This window comes from Brachyistius frenatus, unplaced genomic scaffold (assembly GCF_029030835.1).
Source record: "Brachyistius frenatus isolate BFR_SWC_R1_liver_20210118 unplaced genomic scaffold, ASM2903083v1 Contig_127, whole genome shotgun sequence".
NCBI lineage: Eukaryota > Metazoa > Chordata > Actinopteri > Embiotocidae > Brachyistius > Brachyistius frenatus.
The window spans coordinates 525,001-543,010 of NW_027210726.1; the positions used below are offsets into that span (position 1 = coordinate 525,001).

The 18,010-nt window shown below is 43.4% G+C and overlaps 1 protein-coding gene across 1 annotated transcript in view; it reads right to left on the reverse strand.

Annotated features, from left to right (window-relative positions):
• efnb3b (ephrin-B3b) overlaps nt 1–18,010 on the reverse strand; it is an 81,179-nt gene that overhangs the window by 28,237 nt on the left and 34,932 nt on the right. Inside the window, exon 2 of the mRNA XM_069714166.1 lies at nt 13,384–13,673. Within this exon, the coding sequence (XP_069570267.1) occupies nt 13,384–13,673 (290 nt within the window). The remainder of the gene's footprint in view (nt 1–13,383; nt 13,674–18,010) is intronic.

Below are 18,010 nucleotides of genomic sequence, written 5' to 3' on the forward strand. Positions count from 1 at the left end.
CCACCTCCAAAGACTGCTGGCAGCTCTTTTAAAAACATGGCAGATGGGAGATATATTCCACTCAAAAACTGACTGACAAAACCTCACAACAAGAACTGATGAGGTGGTGTAAAGGTTGATATGAGTGTGATGTAGTCTCTGCACTCAGGGAGCAAAAAGAGTGCACTTTAATGTCAATGTCTTCAATGAGGGGTACTTAGCTAAAAATATCAGTTACACAGGAGTACTCGGTGATTAAAAAAAAAAAATTTAAAAAAAAGGTCGCACAAATCCCAGCAAATAGGCAGAATCGCGTTAGCATTTCATATAACATGCAAACCCAAAATAAACGATGACTAATTGTCACTCTGTGTCATATTTGTGGGCTGAGCGACCTTTTTCTTCTCGAGCGCTGCCGCCAAAAACTTCTTCGATCACTTGATCAGTAATCCGTTTAAAACAGCGCGCTCCAAGTGCTGTAAATCTGTCCCGGTCCTCTAATCTTCAATTCATCACACATTTCCTAATCAGACTGCAAAAATAACAAACCTGGAATTACTTAGTCTCTTCTTTCTGTACTGCGAGAGCCGAGCCAAATGCAAGCTACGAAAGGTTGATAGCGCGCACATGAATCACTAAAGACTGACAAAACCACCGTGTTTGCCTTTTAGTATTGAAAAATAAAATAAAAGGTAGCACTTAATTAAAGCTGCAAATAATTTAAAAACGACCTGCAATAATATAATCAAGCTTTTTTTTGCCAAGGTCAGGCTTGTAAAAACAGTTCTTAAATCATCAAGGGGACAAACGTGGCTAAATAAAGGTTAAACCAATAAAACAGACCCCACATTCTCCATTAAACTTCGTCTTTCCTTCCAGAGGCAGTGACAGCGGAACTGTTGCTATAGATGAGGTAAGACGCCGTTTGCCACAACAGGGCCCTCTTCTCTCGCAGCGCCACCAAGAGAGCAACCGAGCAGGGCTGGAGGTGCCAATGAATTAGTTCACTGTTTTCACTCATTATACCGAACTGACTGCCTCACTTTTTCTCTGTCTTTATTTACACTCTTTTCTTCATCTCCGACTTCTCTGGCACCACACACACACAGCCAACAAAGACCCCGCTCATAATGAGGGCATAGCGGTGTCTGAGTGTGTGTTGTTCTTTGTGTTGTTAGTGTGTGTGTGTGTGTGTGTGTGTGTGTGTGTGTGTGTGTGTGTGTGTGTGTGTGTGTGTGTGTGTGTGTGTGTGTGTGTGTGTGTGTGTGTGTGTGTGTGTGTGTGTGTGTGTGTGTAGAGAGGGAGGAGGATTATGGCAGTTCCAAAGCTGTGAATAGGGGCCAGGCTGGGCCGTGGCCCTGGCTGAATTAATTACTCTAATTAGCTTCTTAATTGCATATATTAAACCAGTGGTTAGCAGGGCTGGATCCGTGGTTAGGGCCTGGATCTAAAGCTGGAGCCGGGGGTGGGTAGAGGCGGACAAAAGGGTATTACACACAAACGCACACATATATATACACACACACACACACACACACACACACACACACACACACACACACACACACACACACACAGAAGTGGAAAAGTAGCTCCACCCCCCTCCCACCCACCCACCCACCCACTTGAGATAGTCTGAAGTGGCGAAACGAGACCAAGCACTCCCCTCCATGATGAGGGTATTCAATTATCCAAGCCCCCACCTCCCCCCACCCTCCCTCCTCCCCATCAATATATAATCAGCACATACTGCAGCAGCAGATGTGTGGTACTAATATGGACGATAAGCCCCCCCAGAGGGAACAGAGAGGATTAATATTCGAACTACAGGGACTACTTGAAGTCGTCTTCATCTGAAACTCTCCACTGTATCACTTACTCAGCGCTCCGCTCCCTGTGACATTCAAGACGCCCGACCCTGCTGCTGATTTGTGACCATCGAGCCTCTCCCTGTCTGGCCCTGCAGCACATCACGCAGGACTTACACGGGCCGTGACAACATTGGGACCATTAGTTCCACCGCCCCGTTCCACTTCCCAGCTCTTTTTGGCTCGCACGTTTTGTGCATTCTAAACAATTATCAAACCCTTGGCTCTCCAGAGTGGACAACGTGCATCAAATTAAGCGTTCTTGGCTTAGGTTGACCCTCGAGTACAAAACAAGCCAGGCCGAGAGCGGGAGAACGAGAGAGAGAAAGAGCTCCTCCAGCCAATAAAGGTGGAGGGTGCGAGTGAGTGGAGGGGTGTGGGCTATGGCGGCGGGAGGCGAGGATAGAAAAATTGCAGAAAATGCCTTGTTGTATTTGTGAAATGCACCCAAAGTATCTCGCAACAATGACGATTAGTCGAGAACAAGTAAACAGCCAGTCCGCTAATGAATCTCTCTTCAATAAACAAGTGGAGTACACGTGCGTGCACGCACACAACACGCACACGCACGAGCGCAGAGTGATAATGATGTTCTTTGTGGAGTTTTTTTTTTTTTTTTTTTTGAGTAATTAGGGCTGCTTAAATGGTGGTTTAAAAGGATTTGCAGCTGATTGTTTGTCCTTGTGACTTTGAGCCGTGGGCCCTCTTGCTCCGCTGACTGTCAACACTGTCTTCTTCAACTGTCTCCTCAGAGCACACAAAAATTCTCATTTCATCATCCCGCTCACAGCCTCTGCCCCCCTCAATTCCTCCATTTCTTCTTCTGCATGCTCAAATTATTCCAGTTTGTCTGATTCCCCTATAATTTACTCTTCTCTCTCGCTCTCTCACTCACTTTTCCTCTTCCCGCTCCTCCTCTTCCTCTCAATCTTCTTCTACTGAACAGCTGCTGAGTCCAATCATGATCCAAGAACACCGTAATCCGCCTCACACATGCCAAAGATCATGTCTGTTACTTATAGAAAAACTATTCCCAAAAGAAACATGTGTGATTTTTGTTCTCCAAACAGAATAATTCAATATTTTAGAAAACAGGCCAATAAGTTTTCTTTCTGAGAAGTGGATCAGAAGATTGATGACAAATTCATGTCTATGCACTATATTACAGAGCTGCAGTCAGGACATGGTCATGGAAACTGCAAGCCTTGCTTTGTCAAAATCCTAAACATACAACTGTTAAAACTTTTAACTTTTACTATTGTATTCAAGGCCAAAATATCTAGCTACCAGGGGGGCTTGGGGATATTTCCCGAAGTTCCAGTGTTTCCACAGTGGTAAGTGCATGTGCAATAGTTAATAATGTACATTTTTATCTCTATAATGTAATCAGGTCGATAATATAATCATGCTATTTTCAGCAGATGCTCTGTATAATTTATTTAAAGTGTTACTGTCCGATTTCAGTCACGTTCCCGCAAATGTTTCACATTACAGGCCTTGTCAAGAAATTAAGGGTTTGTCTGATGCAATGTTAGAGGGCTTTTGTAATTTGAAAAACAGAGGAAGTGTTGATTTTGTCAAGAAAACGTTGTTTGACTCCTGCTTAAATAACAATTGCTGTTTTCCATTTGTGTTTATGTACAAGTTACATGAACAAGATACATCATGTAAAACAGACAATTTAAGAGCTGTTGGTAGAAATGTTTTTTTTTCTGTTGCAACAGACTAGCCGTTTGCATATGTGTCCAATCTTTCTGTTGCGCTAAGATAAACACAGAAGGTGGCTCTGTTTAGCTTTAGCTGCGCTTCTGATGTCACTGTAGTTAAGATAGTAAATATTTCTTGAAAAATATAATCTGGAAATGTTTAGGTTTTTTTTTCAGGGGCAGGCTAGCAGCTTCCCCCTGATTCCAGTCTTTATGCAAAGCTAGGCTTTGTATCCCTTTACCACAGACAGAGAGTAAGTAAATGGTGAACCATTTCATTAAATTAAAAGAGAGGACAGATGGGTTACGGAGAAAAGTTTCAACACATCTGCATGTCTGTGTGGGGCAACACATCTGTCTGTGTGAACACGTTCATTATGTTGATCAGGGTTCATGTTTGCATGAACCTGGGCACTAAATCAAGGCTATATTAGCCTGGTAATACGTTCCACTCATGGCAGAGGTCAGCTCAGAGGTACGCTTGTTTTTACCCCCCCCCCTCCATGCCTGATTGCCGGGAAACACATCCTTCTGCGAGATGTTCCTCAGCAGACGGCAGCAGCACAATAGTGCCTTTGTTTGTCGAGCTGCGACGGCCAACGTGAAAAGTTTGTGTGTCTGTGCATGTGAGTTTGCGTATGTGTGAGACATACAGACAATGCAGGGAGGTTAAATGAATCGTACAACGTTAACCAGGCCCAATCCAATTAGGGAGGGATTTTTCTAGTCTGACCTTTAACGGGAGCGACATATTCACACTCGCTCACGCAATCAACCCCCACCACCACAACTACACGCACACACCATCAGCCTGCAACACGTACACAAACAGGACACTCTCACAATCACACACAAATACCCACAAATGCACCCACCGCCCACACACACACACACACACACACACATAAGCTCTGAAACAACAGCACACACACACACACACACACACACACACACACAATCTCGCGGACAGTAACGCAGCTCTGATTGCTGACCTAAATCGGCCAGGCGATCTGTCACTTTCTCTTACTCACACTCAGTGCGCATCTTTTTTTTCTTTTTTTTTTTTCATCTTTTTCCTCCCCTTTCTCTTCTCTCTTGCTCTTCTTTTCTTTTTCATGTCCAAATATCCCTGGCTCTCTCCCAGTGTCACTTCACATCAGCTCATTTCCATCCCTCTCCTCTATTATCTTCACCAGAAATGCCTTTGCCTTATTTGTAGCACCACTGTACGTGTCAGCGTATGGTGCATGTTTACAGTGTTTTTTTTGGCAGTGATCTGCAGAACTGTATTTAAGTATGTGTACATATTTCCATGCATATAATGAAGCCACGTACACCTCGAGGGAATATCGGGCATCATTTAAAACCTTTCGGCTGACGACTTTAAAGAGAGTCATCTCTTCGACTCGCCACTCTCTCTTATCCATCAAGAGATGCTGATGAAGTTTATCTCTAGAGGGGAAATTAGTTGGATCCATTGCACCAAACCCCTGCTGGCCTATTCTATTCCATTTTCCACTTTTGCACTTTATTCAAGGCTATTTTCACACATGAGAGTTTAACTGAGGCTGTTCGCCCCAAGAATTCGATGTGTTTGGTGGAGTGTGAAAAATGTTTTGTGGGCTAGAAAAGCAGTCTCAGGTCCTCCTCAAAATAGTTATCAGGGGCTGGCTTGGGGCGGACTCTCGGCGTGTCCCCCGAGGGCCACAACAGATGTGAAAGCATAAATACACTTGATATTGAAAAATGTATTACACAGTTTTATTCAGAGTAGTTGTGGTAGAAAAGATCTTGTCTGCAGGTGTCTATTTTTTTATTTAGAAATGAAAACATTTAAATAGGGTAACAATCCACTTTAAAACCACTTTCTTTACTCACTAAACCTTCATAAACATTCAGACTTTATGATGAATTTTACCCACTATAAAAGATCTACAGACTGAATCAAGACTAAGTTACTACATTGTTTTGGATTTCTGGTGCCTTCTCGATGGTATCAAAACACATTACACCCTTAACAAGCAGTGGTTCAAACACAGACCTGGATGCGGGGGTTGTTAACTTACTTACGGATGGTATGTGGTTGGAACTTAATTAAAATTTTGACAATGTTAAGTTGTTCCAGTTAAACAAATTCAGCTTCTTATAGTAAACTACAAATATATAATATAAAAGAGACCAGGATCTTGTGATCAATAAAGTAAAGAAACAGTGACTGTTTAATGTTGAAATTTGAAGTGTAATTCAATACGTGGTTGTTAGCACTGTCACCTCGCAGCAAAAAAAAAAAAAAAGGTTCTTGGTTTGAACCTGCTGGTCGGCTCGGTGTCTGTGTGCATGTTCTCCCTGTGTTTTGGCTTCCCTCAACATGTATGTTAGGTTCCAAACTGGCTGTAGGTGTGAGTGGTTGCGTGTCTTCTTTGTTGGCCCTACAATGAACTGCTGATCTCTCCAGGACTTACCCTTCCTTTTTTTCCCAGTAGCAGCTGACATGTATAATGACTAGATGCACATAAAACTAGATGTATGATTATTTTCTCAAGTTATTTAAATGTATCTCTTTATCTCCTGTACGACAGAAGTAAAGATGGGATGTATACTGCATAGTCATTTTCCATTTCAGTGATATTTCGGTTTAGAAACGATCCACTGCCCTTGCCCGAAGTACCTTGCTGTGGTCATCGTGCTTCTCCCTCCTTCATCCTCTCACCCCCCCTTTCTCTTTCCTGCAGCTCTCTCTCTCCTCCCTCCTCTGTGTCTGTGGTTGCTTTAAAGCCTGGCAGGAGGCTCAAATCAGAGGGCTTAAACTTGATCAAATATTCAGCAGATATAGATTTCTCAGGAGTCCCTGGATTCCCCACCTCTTCTACCCAGCTGCTTTCCATCTTTCTTTGAATCTTTCACTTTTTGCTCTTCCCACTGCAGTCACAAAACCAAGTTGTGTGTTGTGCGCGCGTGCACACACACACACACACACACACACACACACACACTTACACTCACAGCCCCGTGTGTATGCACATAGGGAATCGTAATGGTAACGTAGAGTGGCGAGGTGCAGCTCATTTAGGCTGCAGTGCAGTGTTTCTCTCCGCTTCCACTCCTCCATTGTCTTCTCTCCTCTCTGTTTCACTCTCCGTTTCGCTATCGTTCACCATCTCTTTCTATCTTCATCCCTCTCACCCCCTCTGTCTTCCCCCCCCCCTCCGTCTGGATTCTGTGTCATTTATTTCAGCTTAACCCTGATAAATAAACCAGTGAGTACCTCTGCATTATTGAACACTTCGACATCGCTGTCTGCAAGTGCTACGCCTGCTCCGTGATGTCCAGCAATTAGACCACACACACACACACACACACACTAATACACGTAGCCACACCCTGTCCCGAGTTGCACACAGAAAGACCAAGCAAAACTTTCCAATGGCCGCTGTAATGGCGGCACACATATTCAAGGACGTGCAGATGAATAGACACACAATAAGACAGAGGAGGAAATAAAGACAGATGGATTGGCAAGAAAGATAAACAGAGAGATGGAGAACAGTAATACAACACGAGAAAAGTCAGAGAGAGAAAATACGATTTGCAGGCACACACCAACAACCTTCCCACAAAAACCTTCCCCAAAGATACACACATGCAAACATGCATGCACAAACACATTTTTCTGGGTTTGCAGGCTCCAGTCAGCTCTTCTATTATTCATATTAGCGGGGTGGAGTTGTTTATCTCTGCCATTGTGCGACTGCGCAAAGCCCCCGGGGGCCCTGCTCCGTAAACACACCGCTGGGACTCATTCGCACGCACACGCACAAAACTACCGTCATGTCTATCCTACATATCCATACATGCACCTGCTAGCTGCATAGCCAAAACACAAAAGGTGCACACGGTTTTATACCTGTACCTGGCCCAAATGTGCGCACACACTCATACGCACACTACCATCTGTCTCAGTATGCAACAACAACAACACCGCAGTCCCACAGCGACTGACCCATCTACCGCCGCAGATCGAACCAAACTTTGTGTGCAAGTGTCACATATGTCTTTTCGGGTCTGTGTGAGCTATTTGGAGACGAGTTGAATGTGTGTGTTTACAACCGCAGGCATGCTTGTATGCCAGAGTGTGTGTGAGTGCATACATTTGAGAAAGCCCATGTGTATGGTGATGTGAGCATGCATATGTTAGTGAGAGCACCGAAGAAGATTACTGGTGTGTGTGTGTGTGTGTGTGTGTGTGTGTGTGTGTGTGTGTGTGTGTGTGTGTGTGTGTGTGTGTGTGTGTGTGTGTGTGTGTGTGTGTGGGAGAGAGAGCACTCGTATATGAGGTCATGTGTATGTTGACTGTGAGCCCGCAATCATTCACTGCAAGTTAGTGTGTGTTCAAACATGTGTGTGTGTGTGTGTGTGTGTGTGTGTGTGTGTGTGTGTGTGTGTGTGTGTGTGTGTGTGTGTGTGTGTGTGTGTGTGTGTGTGTGTGTGTGTGTGTGTGTGTGTGTGTGTGTGTGTGTGTGTGTGTGTGTGTGTGTGTGTGTGTGTGTGTGTGTGTGTGCATGCTGCTCCCCTGACAGCAGCGGTGGCGGTGATTGAAAGTGGCCGCGTTGTTTCAGTGTCACCCTGCAGATTAGATGCAGCGGCTGTGTATCAACTGACACTCGCATCCCATTCACATCAGCCGCACGCTTAACGTCAAACTGTCGTCTGTCTGTTGTCATTTCCTATCTTTCCTACGGCTTTGATCCTCTCATCCCTGCATGAGCAGAATATTCAGACTTCTTCTTACTCTTCCTGCACATCCTCCTTCTTTACATTCCTTTTTGTGAGTCAGCCTGCCCACGCCTTCCCTGTCTCTACTTTCATCAATCAATCTCAAAGGAAAACGACACTGGTTTGACTGCTGGCCATGCCTAATACTTGTAATGTTGTTTTAGTTAACAGTTTTCTAACAAGATAGGTGGTGTTTGTCACTTTGGACTGTAAACTAAACATTATGAATGTTGGAGAATTACAGGAAAGTGAGTGTAAATGTCGTCTGTAACACTTGTATAACTTTTTGACTTAAAGTAGGCCCATTTCTGATCATTTTTGTGCCTCGTCATAATGCTTTTTATATACAAATACTCCAGGAATAACACAGGCTGCACTTTGTCACCGAGAATTGATCTCTGAAAAGCTGCATGTTTGCAGATATGTTCACGGAAATTACAAAAAATAATCCACAATACACGTTATCAGTTTTTTTTAGGACTATTTCGTCAGATAAAAACATTCGCAGAGAGGTCTGTGGAATATCCGAAGTTGAAAGGTTACCGGTCCAGGAGATGTTGTTGATTTTATTTGATAAATATCAGAGAAAATCTGGGTGAATAAAAGTAAGCTGGGTTTCACGAGGAGCATGTCAGAAAAGATGTTTCTTTTTAATTTGGGTGAAGTGACCCTTTAAAATCAACTGACCCTCTCTTGTTCTACTCATGTCTACACCGTCTGTTAAGTTGCAAACTCAATAAACTGCATTGGGATGGTTTTCCACTGAAGTTCTCATTAAGAAGACGTGTCATCAAGACCGCACTCTAACTATGAAAGTGTTTGTGTGCGTGCATGCGTGCGTGTGTGTGTGTGTCAGTGCATGCATGTGAAAAGTGTGTCACACTCTGATTTCAAAGGATTTATTAAAAGCAGTGAAAGGCTTGATCTGCAGTTTGGGTTGATGTACTCAACAAGTTATGTGTGTGTGTGTGTGTGTGTGTGTGTGTGTGTGTGTGTGTGTGTGTGTGTGTGTGTGTGTGTGTGTGTGTGTGTGCGTGTGCGTGCGTGCGTGCGTGCGTGCGTGCGTGCGTGCGTGTCAGATTTGACTGGTGAAAGAGACGAGGAGAAGCTAAAAGGGTGGAGAAGCTGTGAGAGTGACTCGGACAAAACAGACGGAGGGAGAGAGAGTGTGTGACAGAGAAATGGGTTTACATAAACTCTGACCTCATGTTATGAATGAAAACATCAATCAATAAGTAGAACTAATCAATTTTGCCGCTCTTTCTCTCTTCTCCCCGGGATGCGGAAGTAAAGAATTACATTTAATGGGATTCAAGTAATCTGATTACAAAACAGTGGCATCTGTGATACATTAGAGTGGGCAAAAACAGACGGGAAGTTGAAGGTTGTTTTTTTTCAGATTACTAGTCAGATTTTCTCAAGACACAAACTTTATTTTCTCTGTTAAATAATCAATAACAGTACTTGATGATGATATCAATGTGAAAATCAAATCACAGTTTTAGTGCGGTTTATGTGTCACCCAGTGGGCTTTAAGTAAGTAACAAGTAACCTGTAATAGGTTTAACTTTGAAATTAACCTCCACTGCCTCATTTCCTGCTGCTGTTCCCCACCACCATACATACACTTTCCATGTGTGCCCAGTCTGCAGTGTGCAAATTAAATCACACTGTGCTATAGGTTAATTAAGACATGATTTCCCTGAGGTGTCTGCATACATCGGTGCCTTTGCCCACATGCACAAACATACATTTACTGGAACTGATTTCAGGGACAACGCACGGTCCACGGCGGGTTCAGTATGCGCAGCATCCCCCCAGTAGGGCCAGTTTGCACACATATGCTGCAGCAGATACGGTATGTGGCTCCAAATTAGCAGAAAGATTAACAGTTATTAATTATATCACAGGCTCATTAAGTACACAGAAGCTCTGGCGAGAGACTCAATACAATTCTTCATTAAGGACACATGATCAAAGGCACGTTGCTCCCTACACACAAGCGATCCGGGGATGTTATCAGTAAATTATCAAGACCAAATGCTCTCTACGATCAGTCACTCCCGCGTCTCCTCACCTCTTCAAATGTGTGTGTATGTGTGCGAGTGAGTGCGCGTGTGTGACCTTGTGTTGCAGCCGTCATCGATCGGGCTGGAGCTGTCAATCGATCAGTCTGGGCTGTGTGTGGAGATAAAGGTGTTTCTATCTCTGGACACCTGGTCGTCAGGTGCGAGGGCAGAGGAGAGGTGAGCAAACGAGAGCTGCTGGTGAGAAACATGCAGCCCGACGCTGACATGTTTCTGGTCCCGCAAAATCTTTTTTCGCTTTAAGGTGACAGAATTTTTTTTTTTTTAAAACCTGACCCTCTGGCTTTGTGCAGGATAAGCAGCCGACTGGGTGTGTTCGAGACATAATCACTGTTTGTTCAGACTTAAGATGTGAGCTGAACCCTGGGCACTTTGAACATCTTGGGAAATGCTCGAGACGGAGAGAAAACAAAGTGAAAGCGTCCCTTAAAACAACAGATCTCTGTTTGTTATGACGGTGCATACCTGGTATGCTGCCGAGTACCTGTTGGCCTGACACTTACAGTCAAAATACATTTTTATATAATGGAAGGACGTCCCTAAAAACAGTCTCTAACTGATATATCAATACATAAATCTCTTGTTCAGTACTGTATTTCTATGTGTATTAAGCATACATTCATATTGTATATATATATATATATGGACATCTAAGCAAACACTAATGTTAGGTTATGCTTATGGACAGCATAAAAAGCACCAAAATATTTTGTTATATGCATGAAAGAGACACCAGTCTACTATAGCAAAATGTGAGATAGCTACGCCTGGCGTTGTCTATGCGTTAAACCTACATGTTTGCTTGTGGTGGACAGAAATAAAACCTACTCCATGCTTTGAGCCGTGATATACAGGAAAATAAAACTTTTTGCAAAAACACACGGTTGGGGTTACTAAATAAGCACATGGTTGGGATTTGTGCCAAAAAACATGGTTGGGGTTGGGAAACAAAAAATAACTCAAGAAATGCAAGAAATGACTAATGCCACCAAGCCACACCCCCTGCCTGCTAATAATGCCAAGAAATGCCCTTTGTACTTGGTCAACAACACCTCTATTGCGGAAACCTTGGTCACATGATCTCGCGTCACATGACAATTACCTGTGTGTGTGTAACTTTCACGCTTAAACAACCCAAAGCTTGGCAATGTCATGTTTTGCAGTAGTGGACCGGCGTGTCTATTTCACGCTTTGCCATGATACTGGGTTGGATGTTGACTGTACAAGATGTGCTGAAACCTTATTAAACAAGTGCACACTGGACTTTAAAAGATACATTATATAATGGTGTACCAATTTAAATTAGTACAGTATTTAAATATTGTCATCCAACACTCACATGTTTTATGTATCCTGTGAGTGTCAGCCGTACTTGATTGACATCTGTCAGTCATCCAATCAGGAATTAGCAGGCATTAGATTGCATTAATTTTCCTCCCCACTTATCAGGGCCTAAATGCCTGCATCATTAGATCCCTGGGTGCAAATATAATGGCGGCTTACTGCACCGCTGCATGTTATCTCACCTCCTCATATCTAATCTGAGAGAAATACCTGCGTGCTGGTATTGATAGAGGGTGCAGGAGAATTACACCCAGTCCCTCACCTCTCTTCACAAACACCCCAGCCATGAGGACTGATAGTGAACACTGAGCGTACCTGAAACCGCCAAACAAATATAGAACACAAAGAGGCAAGAGGGACATCAGAGACTCCGAGAGGTTTTGTATATTCTCTTTGTCTCTTTCCTACTCTCCTTCCGTCTCTCCATCTCTGTCCCAGCTCCCTCCTCCTCCTCCTGGCTCTACTTGTTCTATCGTTTTTAGTTTTTTTTTTTTTTTCCAGCAGCAGACGAAAAGAAATGAAAAGAGCATTTGCACACCTGAGTGAATAGAGCTTGCAGGTGCGTGGGAGGAGAGCTATGGGAATCAAACAGGGGCTCTCTCTTTGTCTATCCTGCTCACACTCTCACTCCTGAGGTGTTTTTACACTGCTTGTGTTTGTATTGGAAACTGGTGGGCGTGTGTGTGCGTCCATGCACGTGAGTCCGTTCTGTGTGTGTTGTGTGTATTGCTGCAATTGCGGAAGGCGAGCGCTCTTGGTCTGTGTTTAGAGACAACCCGCAGGTTTCGGTTGTCGCGACCTTTTGCTTGCAGATTGTTCCGTCTGTTACGAACTCTTTGCCTTGATGACCTCACTGGGTCCTCGCACAGCGTAACTCCAAACAAACCTTTTGAATAAACCAAAACAAACTGCCCTGCACCATTTGCGGTCACTGCAAGGCTGGCAGTAACAATAAACAGGCCCGAGGCCGGCACAGCAGCCGAGCAGGACAAAGACGCGGCAATGAGAACCTCTCTCAGAAACGACACCGAGACACAAAAGTAACTAGACTTCATAAACATGAAATCCCACACAAGTAGTAGATCCAGGGACACTGCAAGAAATGAAAAGACTGGAGAGAAACATTTTCTTTTGCTTACAACAGAGATGTCTCCTGAAGTGTGTTTAATTTCAGAGGTGAAACTAGAGGTCAAAATAATTGAAGTTAGTTTATTTAACTATCTGCAACTAGTGCAAGATTTTATTTGGTAAAAAAAATACCCTTAAATGTCATTTTTTTTAAAAACGCATGCTCATTGGGTCATTTTTTGCAGTGCTTGTCCTGTACTGTATCCGCGTGTGGACTGGATAACACACACAATCCTCAAACCTAATTACTCTAAACACACCCACCCAATCAGCAGCATCATCCCCGAAATAAACAAACACACTCAGGCACAATCAGAAATCAGCCATGCAATCATAACAACCCCCCCCACACCTCCCCCCAACCATCACCACCCACGCACTGCAATGAAGCTCAACGCCCATAAACATGCATTCTCTCACACACACACACACACACACACACACACACACACACACACACACACACACCAACGTGTTGTGTCTGGTTCCTGGACTCACCGATGATGAAGTAGTCGTGCATGCTCTTGAACTCGTGGCCCCACAGGTTGGGCGAAAACTCCTGGAACTTGATGGTGAAGCGACGTTCGCGAGAGGGCTCGTCACAGGTGAGCACGATGTTCGGGGGTCCCATCACCTCGCAGCGGTCCGCCTGCTCCCGCGACGATACGAGGTAGAGCTTGTAGAACTCGTACTCTGGCGTGGACCTGGCGGTGTCCAGCGGAGGGCAGATGAGGTCCAGCCGGTCCCCGATCTGCGGGTACAGAACATAGCCCTTGTCGTCCCTGAACCTGAAGAAGAAGAAAATGGAGAGAAAGAAGGGAGTCAGGGGAGAGAGAAAGGCGTGGAATCATTAATTAAAGTCTTTATAAACCAGTTCAGAGCCACCTGTCCATGCTGCTGAATGAGCAACAGATGGGTCCTTTCGCGCTCTTATTCCTCCTACTTTTCTCTTGGTTTTTTTCTCCTTCACAGGGAACAGGTGCCTTTATAGAGGAACTGTTGTGCAGTCAAGTACACATGAACTTTTACCACACAAGCTCACCTGTTGACCCCAGGTGGTGGAGAAAAACTTAGGAAAATACAAGCACCAGTTGACGATAAATAACCACCGAGAAAACCTAAAAGGATTACTGGTGAAGCATTAATTTGTGCTCTTGTAAACTACCAAAAGAAATGACATTGAGTTCAGAGATATTTCAGAGTAGAAAAAAATACGGTGAATCAAAATCAAGTGCTTTTGAGACTACACATACAATAAAGTAGTCAAATGTATGCAGAAGGTAAATTGGGGACTGATCCTGGTCATACACAAAGTTGATCTCTTTTTTTTGTTTTTTAAACCTTTATTCAATAGAAAATGTATTTTTTGAATGACGGGGCAACAAGTGGATGGTGATGTGTCGTTTTAAGGTGTTTCTCCCAACAACACATAACAAAATATAACAATCCAAAGTCTAATCATTATGGATTTAGTGTATGGTTCTATTTTAACATATATTTCATATAGAGGGTGTAAAAAAAAAAAATCCCCCACCCTCCTCTGTCCCCTGTAAAAAGGATTTAATTATCACATAGAATTCACAACACAATTTACTGCAAACAAAAGTAAACAAAAATACTTTCACTTGCACACATGAATATAAGCATGAGAAATTAAGCTGAAATAACTTACATCATAACATAACAGCTTCATTCAACATTAAACATTAAAACTAGAGAAACATTTAGTTTTGTATTTAAACTTTTTTCTTTGCAATGCATATTTTCTTCTTGAGCTCATTTTTATTTAAATTTTTTTCTTCCAGCTCTGGAAGGGAGAACTGAGGCATGGCCGTGGAGGAGGAAACAGACATCTATCACGGCAGATCAGCGCAACAATGCTGCCAATACCTCATCTCAGGTATGTACAGTTAATTAGTTTGCTAATTCGCTGCCTTGAAGTCAGTCTATCATCCACTTTGGTATGAAGGATGTGCTGTTTGTTTGTTTGTAGCTTAACAGACGATTTGACACCTGTCATCTATGAAGACTCTGCAACCCGAGGTGATTTTAATCCAACAGGATGAAAAGAATCCACAAAAGTGAGCTTGAGTGTGGTTTATTATCATTATTATAATATTATTTTGGCTTTCGGTGAGCAGCTTTGATGTTACATGGACTTAATGTTGTTAAATGGTTTTCCTGAGGTAAACACTGAGCTGGATTTGAGGAAATATTGCACGTGAAAATTGAAATTAATTCTGCCTCCATGAAAAGTGGTGCTGCGGTATGAGGGCTGGTGGGCTCACTGTGGCTGCACAGCTTCCAGAGGCCTTTCCAGAGCAGTGAACATGAAACACAGCAGTCAGAGGGGCATAAACTCAACAAATGACTCACACTCTGTCATCCCCCTCACAGCACAGGACCATCTCTCGCTGATAAGGCCAAATATTGCAAGTTATCAACTCAGCTCCCGAGGCCTCTGATGACTTTAACGCGCCATGCTTGCATGCGTGGCTAGCATTGGGAAAACAGAAGGTGCATGCTCACCCGTTGTTGCTTTATCTCAGGTTAAAATAAACGTCATTCCTGACAGGAAGTGGAAAAGTGTTTATAGCAGTAAAAGTTCAACTGCAAAAGGAGATTTGCTGGATTTCTTTTTTCTTCTGTTCGAGTTCTCACAGAATCCTAAGTGACACTTTGATGTAGAAGTGGGAGGAAGCAAATGCCTGTAATGGTGAGGAGCCCATTTTCTGTTACCTCTGACTCAGATGCTGTTTCTGTTTCCAACAAATCCACATGAACACTTGGGAGTCACAGCACTAAAACCTGCTTAATTATTCTCTCTGTTCTGCTGTCAGACAACCATTTGAGTATTAAATAAACAACACAGGATCACAAAGCACACAAAGACAATGAACAATGTTACATAACTGCACTGTCAGAAAATACAAAATAAATCCTAGTTGTGTAACAAACTATAAGTGACAGCTTCATCTGTTATATTAAAAATTACTGATCACCTTTTACTAACACAGCACAAATCAAGGCTTTTTCTTTCCTCATTTTCTTTAGAAGCCACCAAGAAAAGTCATGCCCAAAAACTGATTAACAGTGGGCAGGACTGCAAACAAGTCAATTGGATTTTGGGTAATATAATTATTTAGAAAAGCATGACCTTTATTTTCACATATTTCTCATTAGTCTCAGTTGTACAGATTACACAGGGGCTTTCAAGCAATTTAATACTTTTATTTCATAAAGTTGTGGTCTTACTAAAAAACAGATGTTTAATAACTGAAGCTCCAAGTGAAGCATCAGAGACAAAGATACTCAAAATGTTGAGATGTTTTTTAGACACAAAAGACGCAAGGCTTTCTCGCTATATTTTCAAGTGTCTTGATAGCAAATAGGCATAATTGCTAGTATTAGAATATGTGGTCTCCACATAAGTTAGATACTTTGGGATCCGTTTTCTTCCTGGCTGTGTGTGTCTGTCCTGCAATGGCTACCCGGGGGAACTTGAATACTGGCCTGAATGGAATTCAACAAGACCACAAGCTGACTTAAAGGCCCACTGAGGCTGGACTTTAGAACTACGGTGGCTCTTTGTGCTAAATGTGAACGTCAGTGTGCTCATATGCTCACCAAAACCATGCTAATGTTTAGCATTTCCATCAACCTATGTTACGATTTTAGCATGCGAACATTAACTACTGTATTTCAATAGTTTTGGGAAAAAAATATTGGCCAAAAAAACCCCACATTATATAATTCATTAGGCCCCACTTTTAAACAGACAAACAGGTTTACATGCAGTGTTTTGGTGGCTGATATTTGGTAGTTTGAGCTTTAGCACTGCTGTCTTAAAGCAACACTATGTAACAAGGGCAAAGGTAGTAGTTGCCCCGGGCGAATTATTAGAGCCACGGTAGAAAGAGACAGCGGGACTTTATCTGTCCGTTGTTCCCCCGGCATCTTTTCTTACCACATTCGCCTTCTCCTCCATGGAGGCTACCTGGCTACATCCACATTACAGCGCTGTAAATTGAGATGTAAGCTTTATCTGTTGTGTTTTGGCTGCCGGCGTACACTGGAGGCAAACCTAAGAATGCAGACGGTGGAGCAGCTTTAGCTGAGGCAGGCCCAGAGGCCTGCTGGGAAGCCACTGTTCCACTTCTCATTATCCAGGTCACTCGGGGTTATCAGGCAATACTTAGAGTGGAGAGGTAGGCACTCCACTTCACTCAACACACACACACACACACACACACACACACACACACACACACACACACACACACACACACACACACACACACACACACACACACACACACACACACACACACACACACACACACACACACACACACACATTTCACCTTCCTGTCGGCTTCAGACTGGTGCACATGCACTCACACCATTTATAGAGGATGAACTGTAAACATGGTGGTGGTTCCTGAGGCCTCTGCAGCAAAGCCTAAACACAAAAATCTATTCCAACACACACACACACACACACACACTTACAGGCCCAAACAAATTCCCTTCTACTAAACACAAAAGGTTTGCCCAAGCACATCCACCCACATCCGAGCACACAGGCGTAGTTTTCCCTAAACATGAACACTGAAACCCACTGACACACACACACACACACACACACACACACACTTTTATAAAAACAAGCACCTTTTGCTTCCTGCATGACGCATTCTGTGAGTGGTATCTGATGGTACCCTGAGTCAGAGCTGAGCTGCAATGCAGAATGGCAGAGCCAGCGCTCGTGCGTGTGCGCGCGCACACACACACACACACACACACACACACACACACACACACACACACACACACACACACACACACACACACACACACACACACACACACACACACACACACAGAGGGGATGGTATGAGAGGTAAAATGCCACTGGGCAGGTGCGGTGCTAGAAAAAGAATGACAGAAAGAAAGAGGGAGAAATCAGTGAAGGGAGGGAGGGAGAGAGGGAGGGAGGGCTGTGGAAAAAAATATTGAGCACTTTAGGAAAGGTATGTAGCAACAACAAAGAAATGTGGTGAACAAGCAGAAAGGAAACACAGAGACAAAAGGAAAACACCCTACAGAGACAGAGAAAGATCTT